Genomic DNA, 21,765 nt, shown 5'->3' with positions numbered 1-21,765 from the left:
TGCATGGACACAAGTGACCTATAACACTGCTTGTAGTAAGCATTCTCTGATGTAAGGCACTCTGGCTGTAGGCATTCCCTGTGTTTGTTTGTTTGTTTGTTTGTTTGTTTGTTTGTTTGTGCTGAGGATAAACATTCTTTTATATGCTGAGACACTATTATAAGTGATTTTGTGAGGTTCTGTACAGTAGAGGGGTTGGCATTGTTACATTAGTGGTCACTCTCTTGGGTGGCTTGAATGTTTAATCTCCTAGCAACCAAGAGACAGCTATTAGTAGCAAAGTAAACCAAGTATGCATATCCTGGACTTTTTGGGCTCCTTTGATAGGACATTATGTCCTGCCAAATACAATTATGGTCAGACATTAGCTAATTTGTCCAAAAATTGTCCATTGTCCGACTGTTATCGGGAACACTGCAATCACTACTTCAGTTTAATATATATATGTATTTGAGTGTATAGGCAGCCTCCCTTGTGTCATTTCTTTTTACTTCTATGATACCTACTCAAATGTAAAGTTTCTATATTTGTCTTACACTTGCTTTAGTTATAGCTCTTGCCATTGTCTCCACAAGATTGGAAGTTTTAAACACATTTACATAATGGTGATGAGATGGGCAGGCAAATGTTAGTATGCCATAGTTGGCTGCCAAGAGCTTTACTGCTACCAGCACTGACACACCAAAGGATGTGTTGGGCTGCCTAATCAACAAGATATCCATACCAGTAACACCTAGTACCATAAACGATGAAAGTTTGGCGTGACTAAAGTTTGGGGAATTTGGCAAATCAAGGAAATTTTCTTGCTGAATTTAGCTACTATATATTGTTCAATATTTTGGCTGGATGCTAAATTCTCCAAACTTTTTGTCTGCCAACCTGCTTCATATGCTGATTCACCAAAAGTTAATTAAGTCACACAAAACTTTCATTGTTTATGGTAGTACCCTTTCCCATGTGGTGAAGGCCATCTTTATTTGTGGTATTGTGACATAGTCAGTCTGAAATAACAGCTTGCAAAAACTGATATCTGAACAGACAACAGTTCAGGAAATCAGTTGAGTGCTAATTGGGAAAGAGATGGATTAGTGTTAAAAATAAGTTTTTGTAACTTACTTAACTGAATAGTTTTATAACATTTGTTTGAACAAAATTTAAAACAATATAGATAGGTGTGGAGCTCAATCAAGTGAAGAATTTCTGGTAGCAGGATGTCTGGGGGGGGGGGGGGTGGACACCGTCTCCCTGCAGTTCTATCATTGCTGTCAACTTCAGAAATTTCTACAAAACCAAGCATCAAGTTTGCAGCATACTCTGATAAAATATTAGAAAAAATTAGCTAATAATTGATACTATCTGCTATATATATACCATGATCACGTGAAACTTCAAAGTCGCCGCTGGTTGCATATAGGGCATATAGGGCATATACACCCCAACCCACAGGTGAGTATGGATAGTTATAAAAACCGGAATCGAAACGGGAAACGAAACGAAATCAGCCTACAGTCTAGTGGAGGACAATCACTATATTATGCACAGTTACACTATAATATATGCACGCACTACCTGTTTATGCATCAAGCAAAACTCCAGGTGGAAGATTTCTCTGCACGGCGCTTATCGATTAGAGATATTAAATGCCTGCTCCTATCCGAGGGTCTGGGGACCCGCTGCAATAGAAAAGTTCTGTGCTTGGGTAGGTGAGCGTTGATTGTTCCTTGACCACTTTCATAAGAGGAGTGAATAGCAATAACTACTTGATCATTACAAACCATTTACGGTAATGATTGGCTGCAGTGGGTTGACGAGTCTGAAGCCATGCCTTTAAGAGAGAGATGAAGCCATCTGTGGCTATTATGTAAGTGGTCAAGGGACAATCAACGTTCACCTACCCAAGCACAGAACTTTTCTATTGTAGAGTCCCCAACGGGTCCCCAGACCCTCGGATAGGAGGAGGTGTTTAATATCTCTAATCGATAAGCGCCGTGCAGAGAAATCTTCCACCTGGAGTCTTGCTTGATGCATAAACAGGTAGTGCATGCATATATTATAGTGTAACTGTGCATAATATAGTGATTGTCCTCCACTAGACTGTAGGCTGATTTCGTTTTGTTTCGTTTCCCATTTCGATTCCGGTTTTTATAACCATCCGGTAAGTATAAATATACCTATCTGAGGTGAGTATATTTATACTCACCCAGGTAAGTATATATATCACCTGGGATGTCACGTGACACGTTACAGTGTCACGATTACGGGCTGATAGCCTGATGTGGGTGGGCGAACGACGCCCACGCTAGCATGACTAATCACCCAGATGACTCAGGCTAATAGCCTTCGTCATACTAGGCGATCAATCACCCCAGCCAGTAAGAGTCCAACCACTGGACTCATTTTATACTCATACCTAATGACTTCGATGATGGGTGGCAGCAAGTAACGTTACTCCTACGTTGGTTGATATGAACGGACAAGTCCTGGCGATATACGGAGATATGTTTACTAAGTCCCACAATCAATTTGATTCTTCATTGTGAGAGCTGAATTGTGAGAAGAACGTTTCCAGCATGTCTACCATGCCAAACTATGGTGAATTACGTGTAAGTATATACTTTGAGTTGGTTTGTGTGCATATGGGTTGTTAGTAAGTAATGTAGTGCGGATTAATTTAGAAACATGGTATATATCATATGAACCATGGCTCACTTCGGTGTATTGCACTTATATACACCCCTCCTCCTCAGTCATCGGAAGTTTACTGTTGATAAGTGCACTACACCTCGTAGCCATGGTTTATATATTACATATATATATATATATGTTGCACCAATAATCGGATCGGCTATCAGAAAAACTGTATATCGGTTGTATTTTTGCATATCGGTATCGGATCGGCACCAAGATAAAAAAAGTAGCAGATACAGATATATGTATGTGTTTAGAAATACATGCTCATGTGCACCAAATGATGTTTACAAATGCATTGAGTTGTATTTTCCTGTATTACAATGTTGTTATTACTGCTTCGGTGTACTGTCAGCTGTTGTTGTAGCAATACTGCCACTGAAAACAAGTTAAATCAGTCCTTCACAATCAAATTCTAGTAAAAATAGCCACGAAATAGACATGCTTTACTATATCAGATCGGCTACGTTTATCGGCTTGAAAATATTAACCAATATCGGTTATCGGAATATCGGCAAAATCCCATATCGGTGCAACACTATATATATATATATATATATATATATCAGTTTCTGGACTTACTCTGCATTCTCCAAATAAACTTCTTTTGACTAGCACAATACCACATAACCTTATTGCATTTTAAAGTGTATTTAATGCCATGCATGATAAGGGAACTTATGTTCAGCTTATGTAACTGTCAATAGCCTCAAGGCAGATACGTATCTTGGACCTGTAGTTCACCATCAGTCAAATCACTCAGGTTCACGATAAACCTTTGTTTGCTGATGTTCTTTATATGATCTCTATACTCATTACACAGATTATTGGAGGATATTACCATGTATTGGCATTAACAGATGATGGAAAGCTCTACACATGGGGATGTAATGGTAATGGACAACTTGGAATTGGAAACACAAATACTAGTAATGTACCAGCACGGGTTGGAAATAATTTGGGAAGGTGTGTATTGTGTGTATTCATGCTTTTATTCATTTGTGCTGTATTGACTGTGGATGGCATCACTTGTGTTACCCAAAAATTATATGTAATTGTGTAAGTTTGTGATAATTTGTTCTTACAGATTTATTGAAATTGCAGCCACTACTTTTAATTCCTACACATCAGCTGCCAAAGTTGCGAATGGAAAGGTATGTACTGTAAAGTAATAGAAATTATGTGATTGTTCTTTAAAATAGCAAATCCTGAAGTATTTTGTAAACATGCTAATGGTTTTTTTTTTTCGCTGTTTGTACATGCATTCATAATTGTGCATATCCTTGCACTGTATGTATTTACCATATTGGTAATGTACATATACATTTGTGTGGACAGGTTTATGTTTGGGGAGCTTACCTTGGTAAATCACTGCTATCACCAGTCCCAACAGGATTTAAACAGCTGGATGATGTGTTTGCATCACCTAGAGACCCAATTGCTATGTGGAGAAACTTTGTAGTAGGTATGCTGGTAGACACATATGTACATGCATATAACCATGTGATATATACCCTATAACCATGTGATATATACCCTATAACCATGGGATATATACCCTGTACACATATGCAGTTAATCTATTGCTTGTTATCCTTAGTCTTGTTACTTTACATAAGTGTGAGAACATTAGGATTTTGCAAGCTAGTAAAGGCCATCGCTTAAACAAGGGAGATAAGCAAACTATAATCCCTACTTAGGCCATGTTAGTGATCTTCTATACTACAATATCGAAGGGAAATGATGGCACCAGATGTATGCATGAGGCTACATATACGAATTTCACACCAAAATATCTGCCCCGGGTAATTATTTCACTTAGTTTTGGCTATGTTCTGCCTTTTACACAGCCCTACATGTAGATAAAAGCTCATTCAGAAATCAATATGCTTGCTTTGACTTTTGGAGGTACATGTGATACAGAAATAGCCATTTTATTCTTACATGATAAGCAACACACATAACCATTGATACAGTACCCATGAATCAACACCTTATACTGCAGGAGAAATGGATCCCTGTACTAAAATAGAGGTCTAGCCACACAAGACTAGCGACAATCAAGTAATGCCCAGTTGATAGAAAACAAGTATAAGGAACACTAATTTAGGAATGATACAAGCTACATAGTTTCTATTACAATAAAAACATCACCTGAAGTGCAAATTTAATTCCTACTTGAGCCATGCTGGTTTGTTGCTACGTATTTATCATACTACAACAGATTTTTTGCTTTTGATGATTGGAGCAATATTAGGACAAGTCCTTAGAAAGATTTTGGGCTATAGGGGCATCTTAGATTTGACCTTTGGTGACCTTTACAACCATGTTTGTGCTGAAATTTAACCTTTTGTCATTATTTTCCTCAGGAATAATTTGAACTGAACCCATTCACTACTATAGACACCATATGACGCATTTGCTTTATAAACACTCCTTGTGTTGATTTTTTGGCTTTCATCATGTGTTGTAGCAGCTAATGCACTTATATTGAAATGGTCACGCCCCCTGATAAGCAAGAACAGGGATAAACGGATCTCTCGTGCACTATTGCACGTAATGTTATGTGATCAATGGATTTGTGGTCTCCTGTAATTACCGTTCTGGTAGCTACTTCGAAGTGATACTGGTGTTTTGAGTGAAAGGAGATAGATTAGACGTGTTTTAACACTCTACTGGATGGTTTTCTCATAATGGATTAGTGGCCTAGTAGGTTTATGCACATGGGTATAGTTAGTAAAACACTTGAAAACCAGATGTCCACTGAATCGCTTCAGTTATTTATGGGCTGACTATCTTCATTGTATTATTATAAACACTTTAAGAAGGTTTATGAGTGTTAATTTACTGACTTAGGTTTGTTGGCCGATCTTTTTACTTTGTGATTATGTAACTGCTAACCACAATACCACAAATGGATTCGCTGGTTAGTGGTGATTAATATTATAGATAGTTTTATGGGATTATGTTGTATGGTTTGTGAGATATGATAGTTTAAAACACAATGATTGGAGTCTCCCAGAAATTTAGTGGTGGAGGGGTCAATAGTATGTTTCATTGTAAAGTAATGGCTGTTTCTATATCCACAAAATGGTGTTAATAAATATGTCTGCCCATGCATTTGATTGAAATTATTATACTATTAATTCCTTACTATAAAATCATACCTCACAGACAATATGGTCACAGGCCATGTACATAGATGCAGGGATCACTCCGCCATCCAAATACTATATCTATGCAAAGCATAAAACTTTAGCGCTTGGCGCGCTGCGCGCGCCAAGCGATAAAGTTTTATGCTTTGCATAGATATAGTATTTGGAAGTTGGAATTAATGAATTCCAATTTGCAAAGTTTATATTTTTAAGTGCTTCCAGCTTTTAATGCGATGGTTACGGTGGTTGCTGTGGCTTATAGGCGATAATTGAAGCCATTGTATACAGACCTTACTGTAAGATTTTCTAGGTTTTCTGTGTGGGTATTGTTTAAAGGAAGCATGCTAAATGCATCATCTACATTACACAGCTACAAGATACAGGCTTTGAGCTGCAGCACTAGCTCCTGCTAAACGTCGAACTATCCTAATAGAACAGTCAGTACAATTATTCATAAAAATGAAGTCATTGTGATTAATGATTTGGCTATAGCTATAACCACAAAATAATATGTTTGGAAGCATGATCATGAAGGCTTGCAATTGCAAGATGTGAAGACAGAGACTAGTCATCTAATCAGCGCTACATTGCTTGCAGTAGCCCAACACTTGCAGCTTCCTGTCAGGATAACTATGCAATTTAAGCGAGGTGGTTTTCAGTGTACATGTAGGACTGTTCAATTTATTGGACCATGTCTTCTCACTGACCAAAGATATATACTGCTGCTCCTGTGTCAAGTTCCATCACTAGGTGATTGCCATTCAGTTATTAAACAGGCACTTTGTAGCTTTCAGGAACTGTTGATGAGACTGAATGTACGTGGATTATGTCGGCAGTGGAATCTTCATCTGAAGGCTCAGTGTTCAGCTGTCGGAGGTCATCATTGTTAATGTGATCCACTCCATCCATTGCATTTGCCAGACTTTGTTTCTGAGGACTCTTTCTTATGACTGTTGTGACTCTGCTGTGTCCTCCTCTTTCCAGGAGCTTTGCTTCTGCCAGCTTTAGCAATGTGGTCTGTGCGAAAGCGCTTGCAATTGTTGCAAACCAACTAAACTACTCCTCGCCATTTGTTACATTTTAAGTTAACGAACAAGATGTATGAATGGATAGTTAACACAGAGCCATAACATGTACAAATTCTAAATATTATATTACAAGCACACATACAGAATATATTGTAAATCAGTTACACACACTTACATCAATAGAAGATTACATCATATGCAATTACAACATTTAAATGTATACAATCACATTGACTATCCTAATGTGTGTGTTACTTTAATTTTAGTTGTCAGTGAAAATCTGGTTTTCCATCTTTTAAACCTAAACGTTAAGATCAGAATACACATAAAACTTGTTTTATGTTGCTTACCCACATACCAGTTGGTCAGATGTAAGGCATAACTACTTGTGGTGTCTCCTCTTCATTGACCTCTCCTTCTCTTATTGACCCCTGCCTCGCACTTGCCTTTTATTTGTCACTTGACATACTAGCAGAGAGTTGATGACGAATAGCGGGCATGTCATCCTACAAATGTTTCAGCAGAGTGACTTTGACTGTTCGTCTAGAGTATTTATGATAGCAAGTGTTTCCCAAAATTAATAGTCACTGTATGTGTTACCTCCTTTTTATTCCATACTGCTGTCCTGAGATCGACACCATAACCATGAAAATCTTGTTTGAACTTTCTTTGGGCATAAGGTTCTTGTACAAACTAAATGCAGTAAAGACATTACCACAAAGTGCATACTGACACACTGCTATAACATACCGATGGAAGTGGTTGTTGAAATAGTAAAATAGATTGGTGTAGCCAAATGCCAACTGTAATACCTAACACGAAACAGAATTTTTCATACTGTATGTGGCAAGATGTTATACATACATAATATAAAGAACTTCGTGTGGGAGGATCATGCTCATGCACATTACGGGATACTAAGTATTGCAAGATCTAGAGGCTCCCTGCTATCAGACACCCTGCTATCAGACATCCAGAATGTACCCAGGTATCTTGGGATACTAAGTATTATAGGATCTAGAAGCTTCCCACTATCAGACATCCTGGGATGTACTCAGGTATCTCGGCATACTTAGTATTGTAGGATCTAGTGGATCCATGCTATGAGACGTCCTGGGATATACTCAGGTATCTCGGGATACTAAGTATAATGACTTCAGACACACTGATATGAATATTTAAAGTATCCTTTTAGAACTTCATGAGGTGACAAAGTTGCACTAGTTCAAAAGCAGCTCTCAAGATGCATGCTCAACCTCCTCTGGTCCCAGGTCATTGACCATCCCTTCATATTCCCATGCTCACCTGAGCGGTGACCTTCAACTCCTTCACTTTAGTTTAAAAGTATTAGTGTAACTCCTTCACAAAAGTGCACTCTTGTAAGATAGGGTATAGCTACTGTAGATAATGTATATAGGTTTCATCACTTTTGCAGGATTTTATCACTAAAAGCTTGATATATCGGCCATTATGTGATGTATAAGGGTCATTTGTCAATTTAAATATAATGTACCTTGAATAACACCTTCTATGAAATTTTTGAGCCTGGTGGGTGGGTCCTCGCGAAAATAGGTTTTACGTCAATTTTTACAGTAATTCCCCTTTGAAGTATTGTTTTCATGTTTAAATGGTGTGAGATGTCGTAAATGTCACAAAGGAGCTTTAAAATGTGTAACAGAACATGTGGGTGTGTCTTGTGGTCAGAATATGGACTTGAAATTGGGAGCAGATTTCACAGCTATTATTTCCGACTGGATATCAGTTCTGATGTTTGAAACTTATTTAATGGGTAAAGGTACTGTGTGTCTACGCATGCGTGAAAAATTGTGGTCAAGGAGGAGTTTCATTTTGAGATATCGATTTCCGTAAAAATTGCTAGATCTTTCATTCTATCAAGTTACCTTTCAATAGAACACTCCCACAACACATCAAATATGTACACCATACACCGACCAACTACCTGACAACATGTTACTATGTGGTTCTGGTCACAAAACATAACCATCGGCATTTCCAAGTACTGCAAGTAGTGATGTTCTATTTGGTTATGAGCAGAGCAGAACTTGGTCTCCTGTCCACCTTATTTGGATGCTATGGGAAGCCATATGAGGCAACTACACAATTTTTTTACAACTTTCACATATATATACAGAAACGAATGTTGTGTGGTGCACTTAATGATAGCTTAATTTACCCAAGCATATTGTATGTTACAAAGGTATGTTTCTTATGTGAAGCCATATAGTTTCATTTGATTAACCATCGTGATTATTATATATACAAGTAGATCGATCACTATTAAGTATTATAATGCACATCGTACTGTTTTTTTTTAATCACTTAATATTATAAGAAGTACGTACGAATGTATTATGCATCACTACACTATTATGTCACAATATTGATAATGAACAGATCTGGTGATGACAAACTTGGCATGACCACTGCATCAATACACCTTCATCGAAGAGACACTACTTCAAAGTTATTTAGTGTGCAACGGATTAGGTAAAACAAGTAAGTGTAAAAGAGGGACTCACTATGTACGATAGCACATCCACTCAATAGCACACTCAATCATTGTGTCATGGAGAAGTGGTAGATACAGAAAAGGCTTGGTTGATACCAACATTTCGTTGCTACGTATATGGAATACGTTCAGAAGCAACGACATGCTTGTAACAAGCAACCCTAAGTGATGAATCTCATCTGTAAGTAAAAGAGATATAAATAATATAGTCCACTGGAGTGTATGCATGTGTGTGTTGTGTGTGTGTAGATATGTGTGCGCATGTGTGTAGTGTGTGTGTGCATGCGTGAATGTAGTGTGGTATGTGTAGTGCATGTGTGTGTGTGTGTGTGTGTGTGTGTGTGTGTGTGTGTGTGTGTGTGTGTGTGTGTGTGTGTGTGTGTGTGTGTGTGTAGTGTGTATGTGTACATGTATAGTGTGCGTGTGTGTAATATGTGTGTCTTTCTAGTTGGGTGTGTGTTATGTGCGTGTGATGTGGTGTGGTGTGTGTTGGGTCATGTAAGTGTGTATATAGTATGTATGCATGAATTTGTGTCTGTAGTATGTGTACATGCAAGTGTCTCTAGATATTAATGTGTACCAAAAATTAAATTTTACAATAGCTCATACACTGTATTCTAACATGTATGTTATATGTTACAATAATATATGTACCTTTCAATATAGTTGCTGCTTGAAATCATTGTAGCACTGTCAGACATACACATATTCATCAGATAATTTTTTTTTTACAGCAATGAATCTGTAATAAGGAGTGACAAAGCCACGTGAAATCCTGACACACAATAACACAATAGTGTGATATAGTGAGGGGAAGGGCATCACGACACACAATAACATAGTGAGGGTAGGGGCATCACAACACACAATATTACAATAGTGTAACATAGTAAGGGGAGGGGCATCACAACACACAGTAATACAGTAGTGTAACATAGTGAGGGTAGGGGCATCACAACACATAATAATACAATATTGTAACATAGTGAGGGTAGGGGCATCACGACACACAATAATACAATAGTGTAACATAGTGAGGGTAGGGGCATCACGACAGACAATAATACAATGGTGTAACATAGTGAGGGTAGGGGCATCACAACACATAATAATACAATATTGTAACATAGTGAGGGTAGGGGCATCACGACACACAATAATACAATAGTGTAACATAGTGAGGGTAGGGGCATCACGACACACAATAATACAATAGTGTAACATAGTGAGGGTAGGGGCATCACGACAGACAATAATACAATGGTGTAACATAGTGAGGGTAGGGGCATCACGACAGACAATAATACAATAGAGTAACATAGTGAGGGTAGGGGCATCACAAAACACAATAATACAATAGTGTAACATAGTGAGGGTAGGGGCATCACAACACATAATAATACAATATTGTAACATAGTGAGGGTAGGGGCATCACGACACACAATAATACAATAGTGTAACATAGTGAGGGTAGGGGCATCACGACACACAATAATACAATAGTGTAACATAGTGAGGGTAGGGGCATCACGACAGACAATAATACAATGGTGTAACATAGTGAGGGTAGGGGCATCACGACAGACAATAATACAATAGAGTAACATAGTGAGGGTAGGGGCATCACAAAACACAATAATACAATAGTGTAACATAGTGAGGGTAGGGGCATCACAAAACACAATAATATAATAGTGTAACATAGTGAGGGTAGGGGCATCACGACACACAGTAATACAATAGACAATAATACAATAGTGTATCACAACACACAATAATACAATAGTGTAACATAGTGAGGGGAGGGGCATCACGACGCACAATAATACAATAGTGTAACATAGTGAGGGTAGGGGCATCACAACACACAAAAATACAATAGCGTAACATAGTGAGGGGAGGGGCATCACGACGCACAATAATACAATAGCGTAACATAGTGAGGGGAGGGGTATCATAGCTTCACAACTTAGGGGTGGGAGACATATACACAAAATCATATGGTACTACTGTGTTTTATTGAGTACTTTATGGTTGCATGCATGTCCACTAGGCCAAGCCGTAGAAAATTTCTATGATGTATTATGTGGCCATTGCAAAGTGGCATTAATTTAGTGCAGTGTGAAACGTGTCTATTTTAACTAGTAGTGTTACATAAAAAATCTGACTGGTTATTGGCAAACCATATATCGTCCGCATTTTTGCATATCGCTATCAGATCGTCACCAAAACAGACATGTTTAAGTGCAACAAATAATGTTTGCAAATGCATTTTCTGCAATGCAATTATCTTTGGCTGATTGCAAAATTCTAGCTTCACTTTGATTTTCGCCTTGACCAAGGATGAACACTAGAGTACAGGATATATTGGAGTGCCACCTTGATATAGGCCTGTCAAGGCTAAAATTAATTTATTGCTAAAGCTATAGAACTTTGTTACGATCAAGGATGTAGGCAGTGGGGGGTTCGGATGAACCCCCCTTTCAGAAGCAGAATTTCTTAAAAATTAAAAATCACACCAAATCTTACAGCCCTGTAGCTCTCCGGTAGCTATTTGCCCACTGGTGCTCCTTTGTACTACTCTTGAGGGTCACATCACATTAATGCTGAACCATATCTATTGCATCACATGATCAATTGTGTACGTAATGCATGGTTGAAATGGCATTAGTGAAATGGCGAAGGACTGTTCTATGGTTTATTACAAGGCAGAACTTGAGTGGTCGTGTTATACATGTGTCAGGTTAGCACAAACTGTGAATTGTTGATGTATATTTACCTGATGAATGATTTGTTTATTTGGTAAATGTTGTGGGCACATGATGTCTCCAACATACTGGAGTACAAGCCATGTCTGAAGTTATTGACCATCAACAGCTGGATCAGCTGAGAGCTGAGAATAATGTTTAGCTGGAAAAAAGTATTGCCAACTAAGGGACTCGAGTGTGGAGGGCTTCCGTGCACTAGGAAATTGAAGTTGGCTGTCAGTATGCTGTCTGGAAGTAAAGATAAGTTAGTTTTACAATAGGCTTATAGTTTCTATAGCTGCATAAACAGCAGTGTGTAGGTTTTAGCTAGTTAGATGCACAAACAGCACCTTTTAATCTTACTGCCTAAGGGCATATTTTGTGTATGCACTATTTTAGTAACATGGTCTAGGGGAAGCACCCAGGCCTTCCTCTTAAGACATTCCACTTTAAATCCGAACCTCCTTCAAAAAAATCCTGGCTACGCCCCTGATGATGCTTACAATAAAACCTAACAGTACACATTTAAACAGTATGCTTAGTAAGGACAAGCTCTCAGCTCAAAAGTTATATACAATTATTGATACATTTAGAACAATTTAAATGTACTTTACAAAAATGTACTAAATTCAAGAGTCAAGTGCAACTTTTAGTGAAAGTCAGAAGTTAAAGCATATTTTTTGAGGTTGACCACTTTGACTGAGGATGAACATAGGAGTACAGGATATGTTGGTGTGGTACCCCCTCACTGTTTATATATATATAACTAGGCACTAAGGTGTTTTAGTATTACGAAAACACTCTCCAACAAATCTGTGTGACACTATCTTTCAAGTTAAGCACAAGAGTGCTGTCTTAAAACATCATATGTGACCCGGTCTGCGAAAAGGGCTCTTATAGCCTTTCCAATTATCCATGTTTGACTAATCATAACTCCTAATCTACTAACGCTATCACCATGTAATTACAACCACAGCTACTGCCAGGTTAGGGTTGTTGAGTGACCAAATTATAGGCTTGTACCATATTCACCAGTCAAGTTATGGGTTACCATATATATGCAATTGGAAAGGCTATAAGAGCCCTTTTCGCAGACCGGGTCACATATTGCATCTTAGCTACCTGTCACTTGATGCAGTGGTTATTCAAACATTTATAAGTATTCTCCACTAATTTGCAGTGGTGTTTTAGTAGATCAAAATATCAAGGTAGTGTTACTTGTAATATTGTAGAATGAATAGACCGTATTCCAAATGATGTCACACGGATTTTCTATTTGGGGGATTCTTATATTTTCGAGTATTATCACCAATGGCGATCGAGATTTCAAAGATTGATATAGAAGCTAACAAACTAGATATCGAGGCGAAATTACCAGGTTTGGTTATTACAGCAAAGAAACAATAGTTTTTCGAAAACCAGCCGAAAATTTTTAACCTGGCATTAGAGAATAGATTTTATACCCTTATAATTGTACCTGTTAGTTTTAGGTCAATATCTTCTTCCAGGGTTGAATAGCGATTTGAATATTATTAAGCCCCATTGGAACTCTCACTCGAAATTGTTAGAATACCCCAAATAGCCACAGCCATTTTATTTTGTGACGTCATTTGGAATACAGTCTATTGTGGCACTGTTCAAGTGTGATGGTACAGCATTTAATCAAGAAAAAATTTCCTGACCTTATACTTTATGTATAATTGACACATTTAATTCAGCAGGTGGCTACATTAGGCAGGTCACAATTGACATTCTTCATAAGAATGGTCAGCTAGACATATTCTGGGACCATCACATAGTGTTATGTGCCATCCCTCCCCATTGTTAAATAGACTACCGACTACCCAGCTTGCCAGTGCTAGGACAGCCGTGTATCATCCCCATACCTTTCGCGTTCCAGTCAAAATGTAGCACGCGCTTCTTTTCTCCCGTTAGCGTACGCAAATACATGTCTTATCACCATTCGCCACTATATACTCCTCTGACAGCAACCTCTCGTCCACTGTTGTCACAAAGTACACCCCAATGTAAGCGCCTGGCATGAAAAAAGGGCGGATTGTCGTTTGATAAAACATTTTAAATCGATCGATGGAACAAAAATAAGATGGCGTTGAGAGAATGCTGAAACTTTACTAAGGAAAAGCCAGTCGTGTTTCATTGTCAGCTGAAAGTAAATCACCGATAAACACCTCTGCTGTGATAATGATTTGTTTAAACCCAGACTCGAATAGATTTGACGTCACCAGGTGGATCTACCAGCAACTTCAAGCCAAAATGGTATGTTTTTTAAAAAATTCATAGCCAGGTGTTAACCCCTCGTAATCGCTACACTTTATGCAGAAGTATGGTATATACGGTGTGCTTTAGGTCCTACACCCAGACCCAAAGGTGTAACCCTCGCGTATGGAAAGTTCCCCAATGGGTGCCTATACTTTGGCCATCGATTTTTTTAAATAGCTCATGACCTAGGATTTCCGGTAACGCCCTCTGCAGGGTAATTCGATCGGATTCAGTAGCCCTATCAGCCATATGGTTAAGCAAATGCAGTTTATCTGATGCCTGTCACAGCACGTAGGCTATTTATACCTTGTGTGCAGTAGCTAATAGACCTCTACTAGACCTCAAACCATACTTTCAAATACAATACACATTATGCTCCTTCTTTGTTCAACCTGTAACATTCTTTGTTAGTTACTGGATTTGACACTTAAGTATGCTTAGCTATATATTCCGGCACAGTATAGAAACTTGTGGTTAGTGGGTACTAGAAGAAAGAACTAAACTGGCAAGCAGCCATATAGTTCTTAATTACCTAGCTAAACCTCTATGTCAGAGTAGCTAGCTAACTACGTGTCAAATCTAGTATCTAATAAAGAATGCTACAGGTCGAACAAAGAAGGAGCATAATGTGTATTGTATTTGAAAGTATGGTTTGAGGTCTAGTAGAGGTAGCTAGTAGCTACTGCACACAAGGTATAAATAGCCTACGTGCTGTGACAGGCATCAGATAAACTGCATTTGCGTAACCATATGGCTGATAGGGCTACTCAATCCGATCGAATTACCCTGCAGAAGGGAGAACAGCAAGCTGATGTGTTCATGCATCAAGTGACTACTGAAAATCTCCGCCGCTTGTTTCAGGTTAGCTATAGCTAGCTAACAGAGGGACGTGGATCTACCTTGCAGGATTGCTATGGCTAGCTATATCATAGCTATACGTACAGTGTATAATGGTGTTTTTTATTTTTTATATATTTTTTTTGTTTTAAACTAGCTATAGCTAAGTACTTCATAGATTGCATTTTTTTCCTTTCACATACAGGTTGACCCTTCAGTCGTCTTCTTGAAGGACAGTATTGACGAATCGATGTATTTTCCAAGTGAGAATGGGACCTTTAACCTGTCTCAAGAAGGTGTGATGCCCTTTTCAACTCTACTGGTGGAAGGCAGGAACTTGACAGAGGGCCGTACCAGGACCCCAACTGGGACCCCATCTTCCCATGTCCAGTCTTTAAACAGCAGCAACAGCAGTATACCCGGGACCAATCCACCTGTACATGTACTTGCATCGTCCACTCCCTACCAGGGGTCATCTAACTCTATGTTCAGATCGGTGGTGGCAAGGCGTCCTCCACCATCTTCCACTGTGAAACTGGTGCAAGCCAAGCTAACAAAGAACGGCAGGACAATAAGGTTTCATGATAAAGCCCAGATATTTGTGAATATCACAGAATCTACAGCTCACACTGAGTTTATATTGGCTGCGATACAACAAAAGTGGGGATCGGATCACGTTATTGTGACAAATAATGGCCTAAAAATTGAAAATTCATCTGCCACTCAAGGTAGCTAGCTGTATGTAAAAGCAATGTGCATATACTGTACACAGTAACAATACAGGACTTGTGGTTTACCGTATGTATAACTTTATCATTTTCAGGGTTAGCTTTCTGGAAGGCACCCAGAAGGAAATTATATGCCATGACACAGAGGGATCTCAATATGATTCAAGATGATGCTGACGATGACATTGACGAAGAGCTGGCACCTCGTGCTGCCAAAAGGATCAAAAATGAACTGAGGGATATGAGGGATGAGTTTAGAGGCTTAAGATCAATCATTGAAAGGACATTGCCAATCTCATTAAGGGACAAATTGAAAGATATATTAAAATGTTGTATATGTCAGGTGGTCCCGATAAGGCCACCGATGGTTGTATCAATGTGCTGCAAGTCAATCGTAGGATGTGAACAATGTGTTCAGCAGTTGCTGGCAACCAGTCATTCAGCAAATTGCCCGCTGTGCAGGGACACAGACTTTGAGACTGTCAAAGTTCTCGGTCTTGATGGCTTGATTACTGCTGTAAGCAGTTACTTAGAAGATGAGACTGACACTGCTGGAGATGAGAGTTGACCAAAGTTAAACTGTATAGCTAGCTAGTAGTTTGTTGTAACCTTCTTCATTATTATAATTACAGGTATATTTCACTTGAATTAATATTTGTTATTGTAGTCATTGTAGCTATCTAGCTACATTGCTCATATTATTTATTATTTGTATTGTAAGTGATCACATGCAATCTTTAAATTGACATTAAATTTAAAACAAACAAGTTGAAAGTCAAGGAGAGGATGGGGATGGGGTTTAGAGAAACTAAAATAAAACTAGATGATATCTGGCTGTATATGACTGTTGACATGAAAGTGCTTATAATACAGGTTACGTAGCAACGCGCATGATCAACCAAGTCTCACGATCACGTGACAAATTCAAAATTATAGCGGTTTTCACGAGTGATCCGGCATGACTGGAGAAGAAGCAGTGAAGATTTGCAACAGACATGGACCATGGGCTATGAAATACACTGGTAAGTGTTCCGTATTCTACAGTATATGCATATACATGCACGCATGTTCCCAAGCTACGTAGCTAGCTAACCAACCAGGACTGAAGGCTGCAGAGCTCAGTTGCCGTGTCATGTGTATCTATAGCTAGCTAGCTAAGTACAAATGTGAATTTATTTGTCAAATCCCCTAGTGTCAAGGGAGAAAGGCTACGTAAAGTAAAAAACAAGTGGAAAAAAAATTTTAGATGGAAGACATTCAAAACAATTAGACCAGACCTCAAACAATGGAAGTGACCAGTGCTAATTATAACCAGTGCTACCACATTGGCTTCTAAAATAAATTGCCAGAACAACAACAACAACAACAAAAAACCACTCCTTTTTCTATTATGCAATCCATGTGGTACATAAATATAACTTCTATTGTTCAACCAACCATTGTACCATTTAACCAGTGTGGTTTTGTTTCATTTGGGATTACCATATGTGTGCATCGAACCACTGGACTGAACTATACTATGACCACCCTTCTATTTCCATTCTGCAATCCATGTGGTACATATATATTTTATTTTATTTCGATTGTTTAACAATTGCAGTGTGATTGTGCCATGTATCATGTGTGTGTGTGTGTGTGTGTGTGTGTGTGTGTGTGTGTGTGTGTGTGTGTGTGTGTGTGTGTGTGCGTGCAAGTACGGCAAACATGTAGAGAGTGTGTGAAAAAGGGGGGGGGGGGAATCATGACTAGCACAAGTAAAGTACCGGTGGAGGAGAGGATATATAGTTTGTGCAGTACATCAAAAGGTGCATACAACCACTTTATGGCTATAATTATATGATCGTTTTACAATCATATCGCTTCATACGTCCAAACAATTTCAAATCTAGCCAGGCTTGTAGTCAGTGTAGCTATACGGCCAGACCATATGACAATTATATGATATTTTTATTAATTAATTTAAAAATAATTTTCCTTTGTCTTCCCCAGCATATCATCTGCTATATAGTTATTAGCCAGTTGATTTATTTTTGTTTATTCATTTTTTTGTTTAAAAAAAAAATTATCGATTTGACAGTTATGGTACAGCTACAAGCTAACAATACATGCAGTTGATATATAGTGGCTAGATTGTGGTGTAGATGAAATGTACAAGTCGTGCATGTTGTCTCAGTCGAAATTAAAGCAGGCAGGCTACTTTTTTTTTTAGATGGAAGACATGCAAAACAATTAGACCAAGCCTTAAACAATGGAAGTGACCAGTGCTAATTATAACCATTGCTACCACATTGGCTTCTAAATTAAACAGCCAGACACACACACAAAAAAAACCACTCCTTTTTCTATTATGCAATCCATGTGGTACATAAATATAACTTCTATTGTTCAACCAACCATTGTACCATTTAACCAGTGTGGTTTTGTTTCATTTGGGATTACCATATGTGTGCATCGAACCACTGGACTGAACTATACTATGACCACCCTTCTATTTCCATTCTGCAATCCATGTGGTACATATATATTTTATTTAATTTCGATTGTTTAACAATTGCAGTGTGATTGTGCCATGTATCATGTGTGTGTGTGTGTGTGTGTGTGTGTGTGTGTGTGTGTGTGTGTGTGTGTGTGTGTGTGTGTGTGTGCGTGCAAGTACGGCAAACATGTGGAGAGTGTGTGAAAAAGGGGGGGGGGGGGGGGGGGGGGGAATCATGACTAGCACAAGTAAAGTACCGGCGGAGGAGAGGATATATAGTTTGTGCAGTGCATCAAAAGGTGCATACAACCACTTTATGGCTATAATTATATGATCGTTTTACAATCATATCGCTTCATACGTCCAAACAATTTCAAATCTAGCCAGGCTTGTAGTCAGTGTAGCTATACAGCCAGACCATATGACAATTATATGATACTTTTATTAATTAATTTAAAAATAATTTTCCTTTGTCTTCCCCAGCATATCGTCTGCTATATAGTTATTAGCCAGTTGATTTATTTTTGTTTATTCATTTTTTTGTTTAAAAAAAAATTATCGATTTGACAGTTATGGTACAGCTACAAGCTAACAATACATGCAGTTGATATAATTATAGATGGCTAGATTGTGGTGTAGATGAAATGTACAAGTCGTGCATGTTGTCTCAGTCGAAATTAAAGCAGGCAGGATACTTTTTTTTTTAGATGGAAGACATGCAAAACAATTAGACAAGCCTCAAACAATGGAAGTGACCAGTGCTAATTATAACCATTGCTACCACATTGGCTTCTAAATTAAACAGCAGACACACACACAAAAAAAACCACTCCTTTTTCTATTATGCAATCCATGTGGTACATAAATATAACTTCTATTGTTCAACCAACCATTGTACCATTTAACCAGTGTGGTTTTTGTTTCATTTGGGATTACCATATGTGTGCATCGAACCACTGGACTGAACTATACTATGACCACCCTTCTATTTTCATTCTGCAATCCATGTGGTACATATATATTTTATTTTATTTCGATTGTTTAACAATTGCAGTGTGATTGTGCCATGTATCATGTGTGTGTGTGTGCGTGGTGCGTGCGTGCGTGTGTGTGTATGTGTGTGTGTGTGTGCATGTGTGTGTGTGTGTGTGTGTGTGTGTGTGTGTGTGTGTGTGTGTGTGTGTGTGTGTGTGTGTGTGTGTGTATTCATGATCATGTAGCTGCTAGACAAATAATAGGGGCACATGACACCTCACTAGCCAATATGACTATAACCCTGGGCATTGGGGAGGAGGCATTGGTAGTTTATGTAACATGACCCAGGCACTCAGTATTCCCAGAGTACCTTTGCACTGATACTCTATAGCACCATGTAACTATAGATTCCCTGTAGACATAATTAAACATTACATTATATTTGTTTTATTCTTCTAGATGAATTAACAATATTACTTTATTTTTTTTATAGATAGCTAATTAACCATAAGATTACAACCTGCTCATGGATTGCTTTACATTGTATCAAGAGAAAATTAAAGTGTAGCTGTACAGAAGGAGACCAAAGTGAGTAGTAGTGATTAGCATACGGGCTGTGTTTTATTTGCTTATGCTTGCTGTTGTTACGGGCTACTGGCCTAAAACACATGGATACAATTAACTCACATGGATGCAATTAACTGTAGTTATAATTATATATAGCTAATGATGTTAAAAATATTACCATTTTTTTGTTGTGTGTGTATGTGTACATATGTGTGTGTACAGATGTATACAGTTTCACTGTAGCTACATAAGAAGCTAATTGAAGTGTATTTTTTGTTGCACCTATAAATGTCAAGCCCCACCCCCAGTAGGGTGGATATAGTGAGGATTTGATGAAGTGGAAAGTCAAATTCCCCTACCTAGCTGGGACGAATTATATAATTATTAGGTCAAATCCCACATATAGTCCCATGCACCATGTGACGAAGGGGATTTGACACAAAAAAGTACTTGTGCTGCCCAACCCCCACATATCCCGTACTGGCTTGGTGGGAGTGGGGTTGACATTGATAGGTCAGCGCATGATTACGTGATTCAGTACTGATGTAGCAAGTATTGAAATGCTCAGTGCAGGCCTCCAGTAGCAATATAATTATACTAACTGCAATTAGCTACTTAGCTCTATTGTTATGTGAAGATTAGATCTTATCTAGCTAGCTATCATTGCTTGTTAATTAATCTCAACTAGAGGGGATGCGCTAATTATAATGTACAGATAGTTAGGCCAATGAAACTTGATTACTAGTTTCTCGCTCAGATTTTTGAAATTTTGATGCGGGCGGGCGGTTTTTATTCATTATTCATTATTGCCTACTCAGGGTGTGCTGAGATCAGAAACCTTCATATTGTCACTAAAGTGTTGTAAAATTGCATGGATAACACTTCTCATTTGAATAAAAAGAATATTAGTACTCCTGGCATGCCTATAATAAAGTGACTTCTTTATTAGAGTAAAAGTGACTGCTCTATTAGAGTATTTCGATCTAAATTGCCAATAATGAAATTCCATGCGGGTGCTAGTGAAGGGATGTGGGCGGTGACGCGAAACTGCTAATCAAGTTTCATTGGCCTTAGTTAGCCTCAGGGCCAGCCGCTTACACTCATTGTATAGACGCGAGAGGCGCAGTTCAACAATAGCTAATTGGTTGGCACCATGCAAATAAGTAGCTACAGGTATATAGCCTCGAATATATAGCCATGGCTGGGATACGCTTGCTGGATGAGTTGGAAGAGTTCATAAGGGAGAAAATAGAGAAGGAGCGATGGACCCACAAACGTATGAGTCTTCACCTGCAATACAAATATCCTAGCAGGAAAGGACTGAGTGTTCGCTCATTGGAGAGGTTTGTATACATATAGCTAGCTAAGTAGCTTGGTACATGAACCTACTGTATATAGCTACAAACAGCTGCAAGCCCGTTGCAGAGTCAGAACTGTATTATATATATAGTTACTTACAGTTGCAAAAAGAGCTCACTAGTGCTGCATACGTAGGTAATAGCTATGGGTATATAACTATAGATAATATAACTAGCTATATAAAGGATCCGTGCATTCAGTTTTCAACAATAATTAATTGCATCATGTTTGATTGAGACGGGCTAACAAGCTAGATTACCGCGTAAGTAGCTAGTAATTTTTTTTTACCTACTTGTCCACATGTGTTTGTGTAGCTTGTATGTATACATGCATGCATGCTCTACAGTGAATATCACCAGTCTAGCCCCACATTGAAGCGTAAACATTAGGTACT

At 38.4% G+C, this 21,765-nt stretch overlaps 2 protein-coding genes and 2 long non-coding RNA genes across 8 annotated transcripts in view; 2 read left to right on the top strand and 2 right to left on the bottom strand.

Annotated features, from left to right (window-relative positions):
- Window positions 1-21,765, top strand: part of LOC136250766 (RCC1 and BTB domain-containing protein 1-like) — a 123,927-nt gene that overhangs the window by 70,289 nt on the left and 31,873 nt on the right. For both annotated transcript variants that reach the window (XM_066043054.1, XM_066043055.1), the window contains 3 exons: window positions 3,512-3,654; window positions 3,776-3,842; window positions 4,027-4,153. In XM_066043054.1, the coding sequence (XP_065899126.1) occupies window positions 3,512-3,654; window positions 3,776-3,842; window positions 4,027-4,153 (337 nt within the window). The remainder of the gene's footprint in view (window positions 1-3,511; window positions 3,655-3,775; window positions 3,843-4,026; window positions 4,154-21,765) is intronic.
- LOC136250771 (uncharacterized) lies at window positions 6,958-8,213 on the bottom strand. 2 transcript variants are annotated; one of them, XR_010698712.1, is made up of 4 exons: window positions 8,177-8,213; window positions 7,622-7,683; window positions 7,222-7,564; window positions 6,958-7,172 (listed from the first exon to the last, which is right to left on the bottom strand). It is a non-coding gene; the product is annotated as an uncharacterized lncRNA (long non-coding RNA). The 2 variants fall into 2 exon arrangements; XR_010698713.1 differs by having other exon boundaries at window positions 7,230-7,564.
- On the bottom strand, window positions 9,021-14,205 carry LOC136250772 (uncharacterized). Its single transcript, XR_010698714.1, has 3 exons — window positions 14,036-14,205; window positions 10,056-10,091; window positions 9,021-9,580 (listed from the first exon to the last, which is right to left on the bottom strand). It is a non-coding gene; the product is annotated as an uncharacterized lncRNA (long non-coding RNA).
- LOC136250769 (uncharacterized) lies at window positions 9,464-16,660 on the top strand. 3 transcript variants are annotated; one of them, XM_066043060.1, is made up of 3 exons: window positions 9,464-9,582; window positions 15,472-15,994; window positions 16,090-16,660. In XM_066043060.1, the coding sequence occupies exons 2-3, from the start codon at window positions 15,517-15,519 to the stop codon at window positions 16,560-16,562; spliced, it is 951 nt and encodes a 316-aa protein (XP_065899132.1). In that variant the 5' UTR covers window positions 9,464-9,582; window positions 15,472-15,516; the 3' UTR covers window positions 16,563-16,660. The 3 variants fall into 3 exon arrangements, with proteins under 3 accessions (XP_065899132.1, XP_065899130.1, XP_065899131.1); XM_066043058.1 differs by lacking the exon at window positions 9,464-9,582 and adding an exon at window positions 11,342-14,426; XM_066043059.1 differs by lacking the exon at window positions 9,464-9,582 and adding an exon at window positions 11,345-12,414.

This window comes from Dysidea avara, chromosome 3, assembly GCF_963678975.1.
Source record: "Dysidea avara chromosome 3, odDysAvar1.4, whole genome shotgun sequence".
Lineage (NCBI taxonomy): Eukaryota > Metazoa > Porifera > Demospongiae > Dictyoceratida > Dysideidae > Dysidea > Dysidea avara.
The sequence above is the reverse complement of the archived record's forward strand: the minus strand, read 5'-3'. Positions and strand labels throughout refer to the sequence as shown.

Bases quoted from the DNA above. Each gene is read 5' to 3' on its own strand.
- LOC136250769 (XM_066043058.1), top strand. From the start codon at position 14,352: ATGATTTGTTTAAACCCAGACTCGAATAGATTTGACGTCACCAGGTGG. The intron at 14,427-15,471 runs GTATGTTTTTTA...TTTCACATACAG, and splicing joins AGCAACTTCAAGCCAAAATG to GTTGACCCTTCAGTCGTCTT. The intron at 15,995-16,089 runs GTAGCTAGCTGT...TATCATTTTCAG, and splicing joins AAATTCATCTGCCACTCAAG to GGTTAGCTTTCTGGAAGGCA.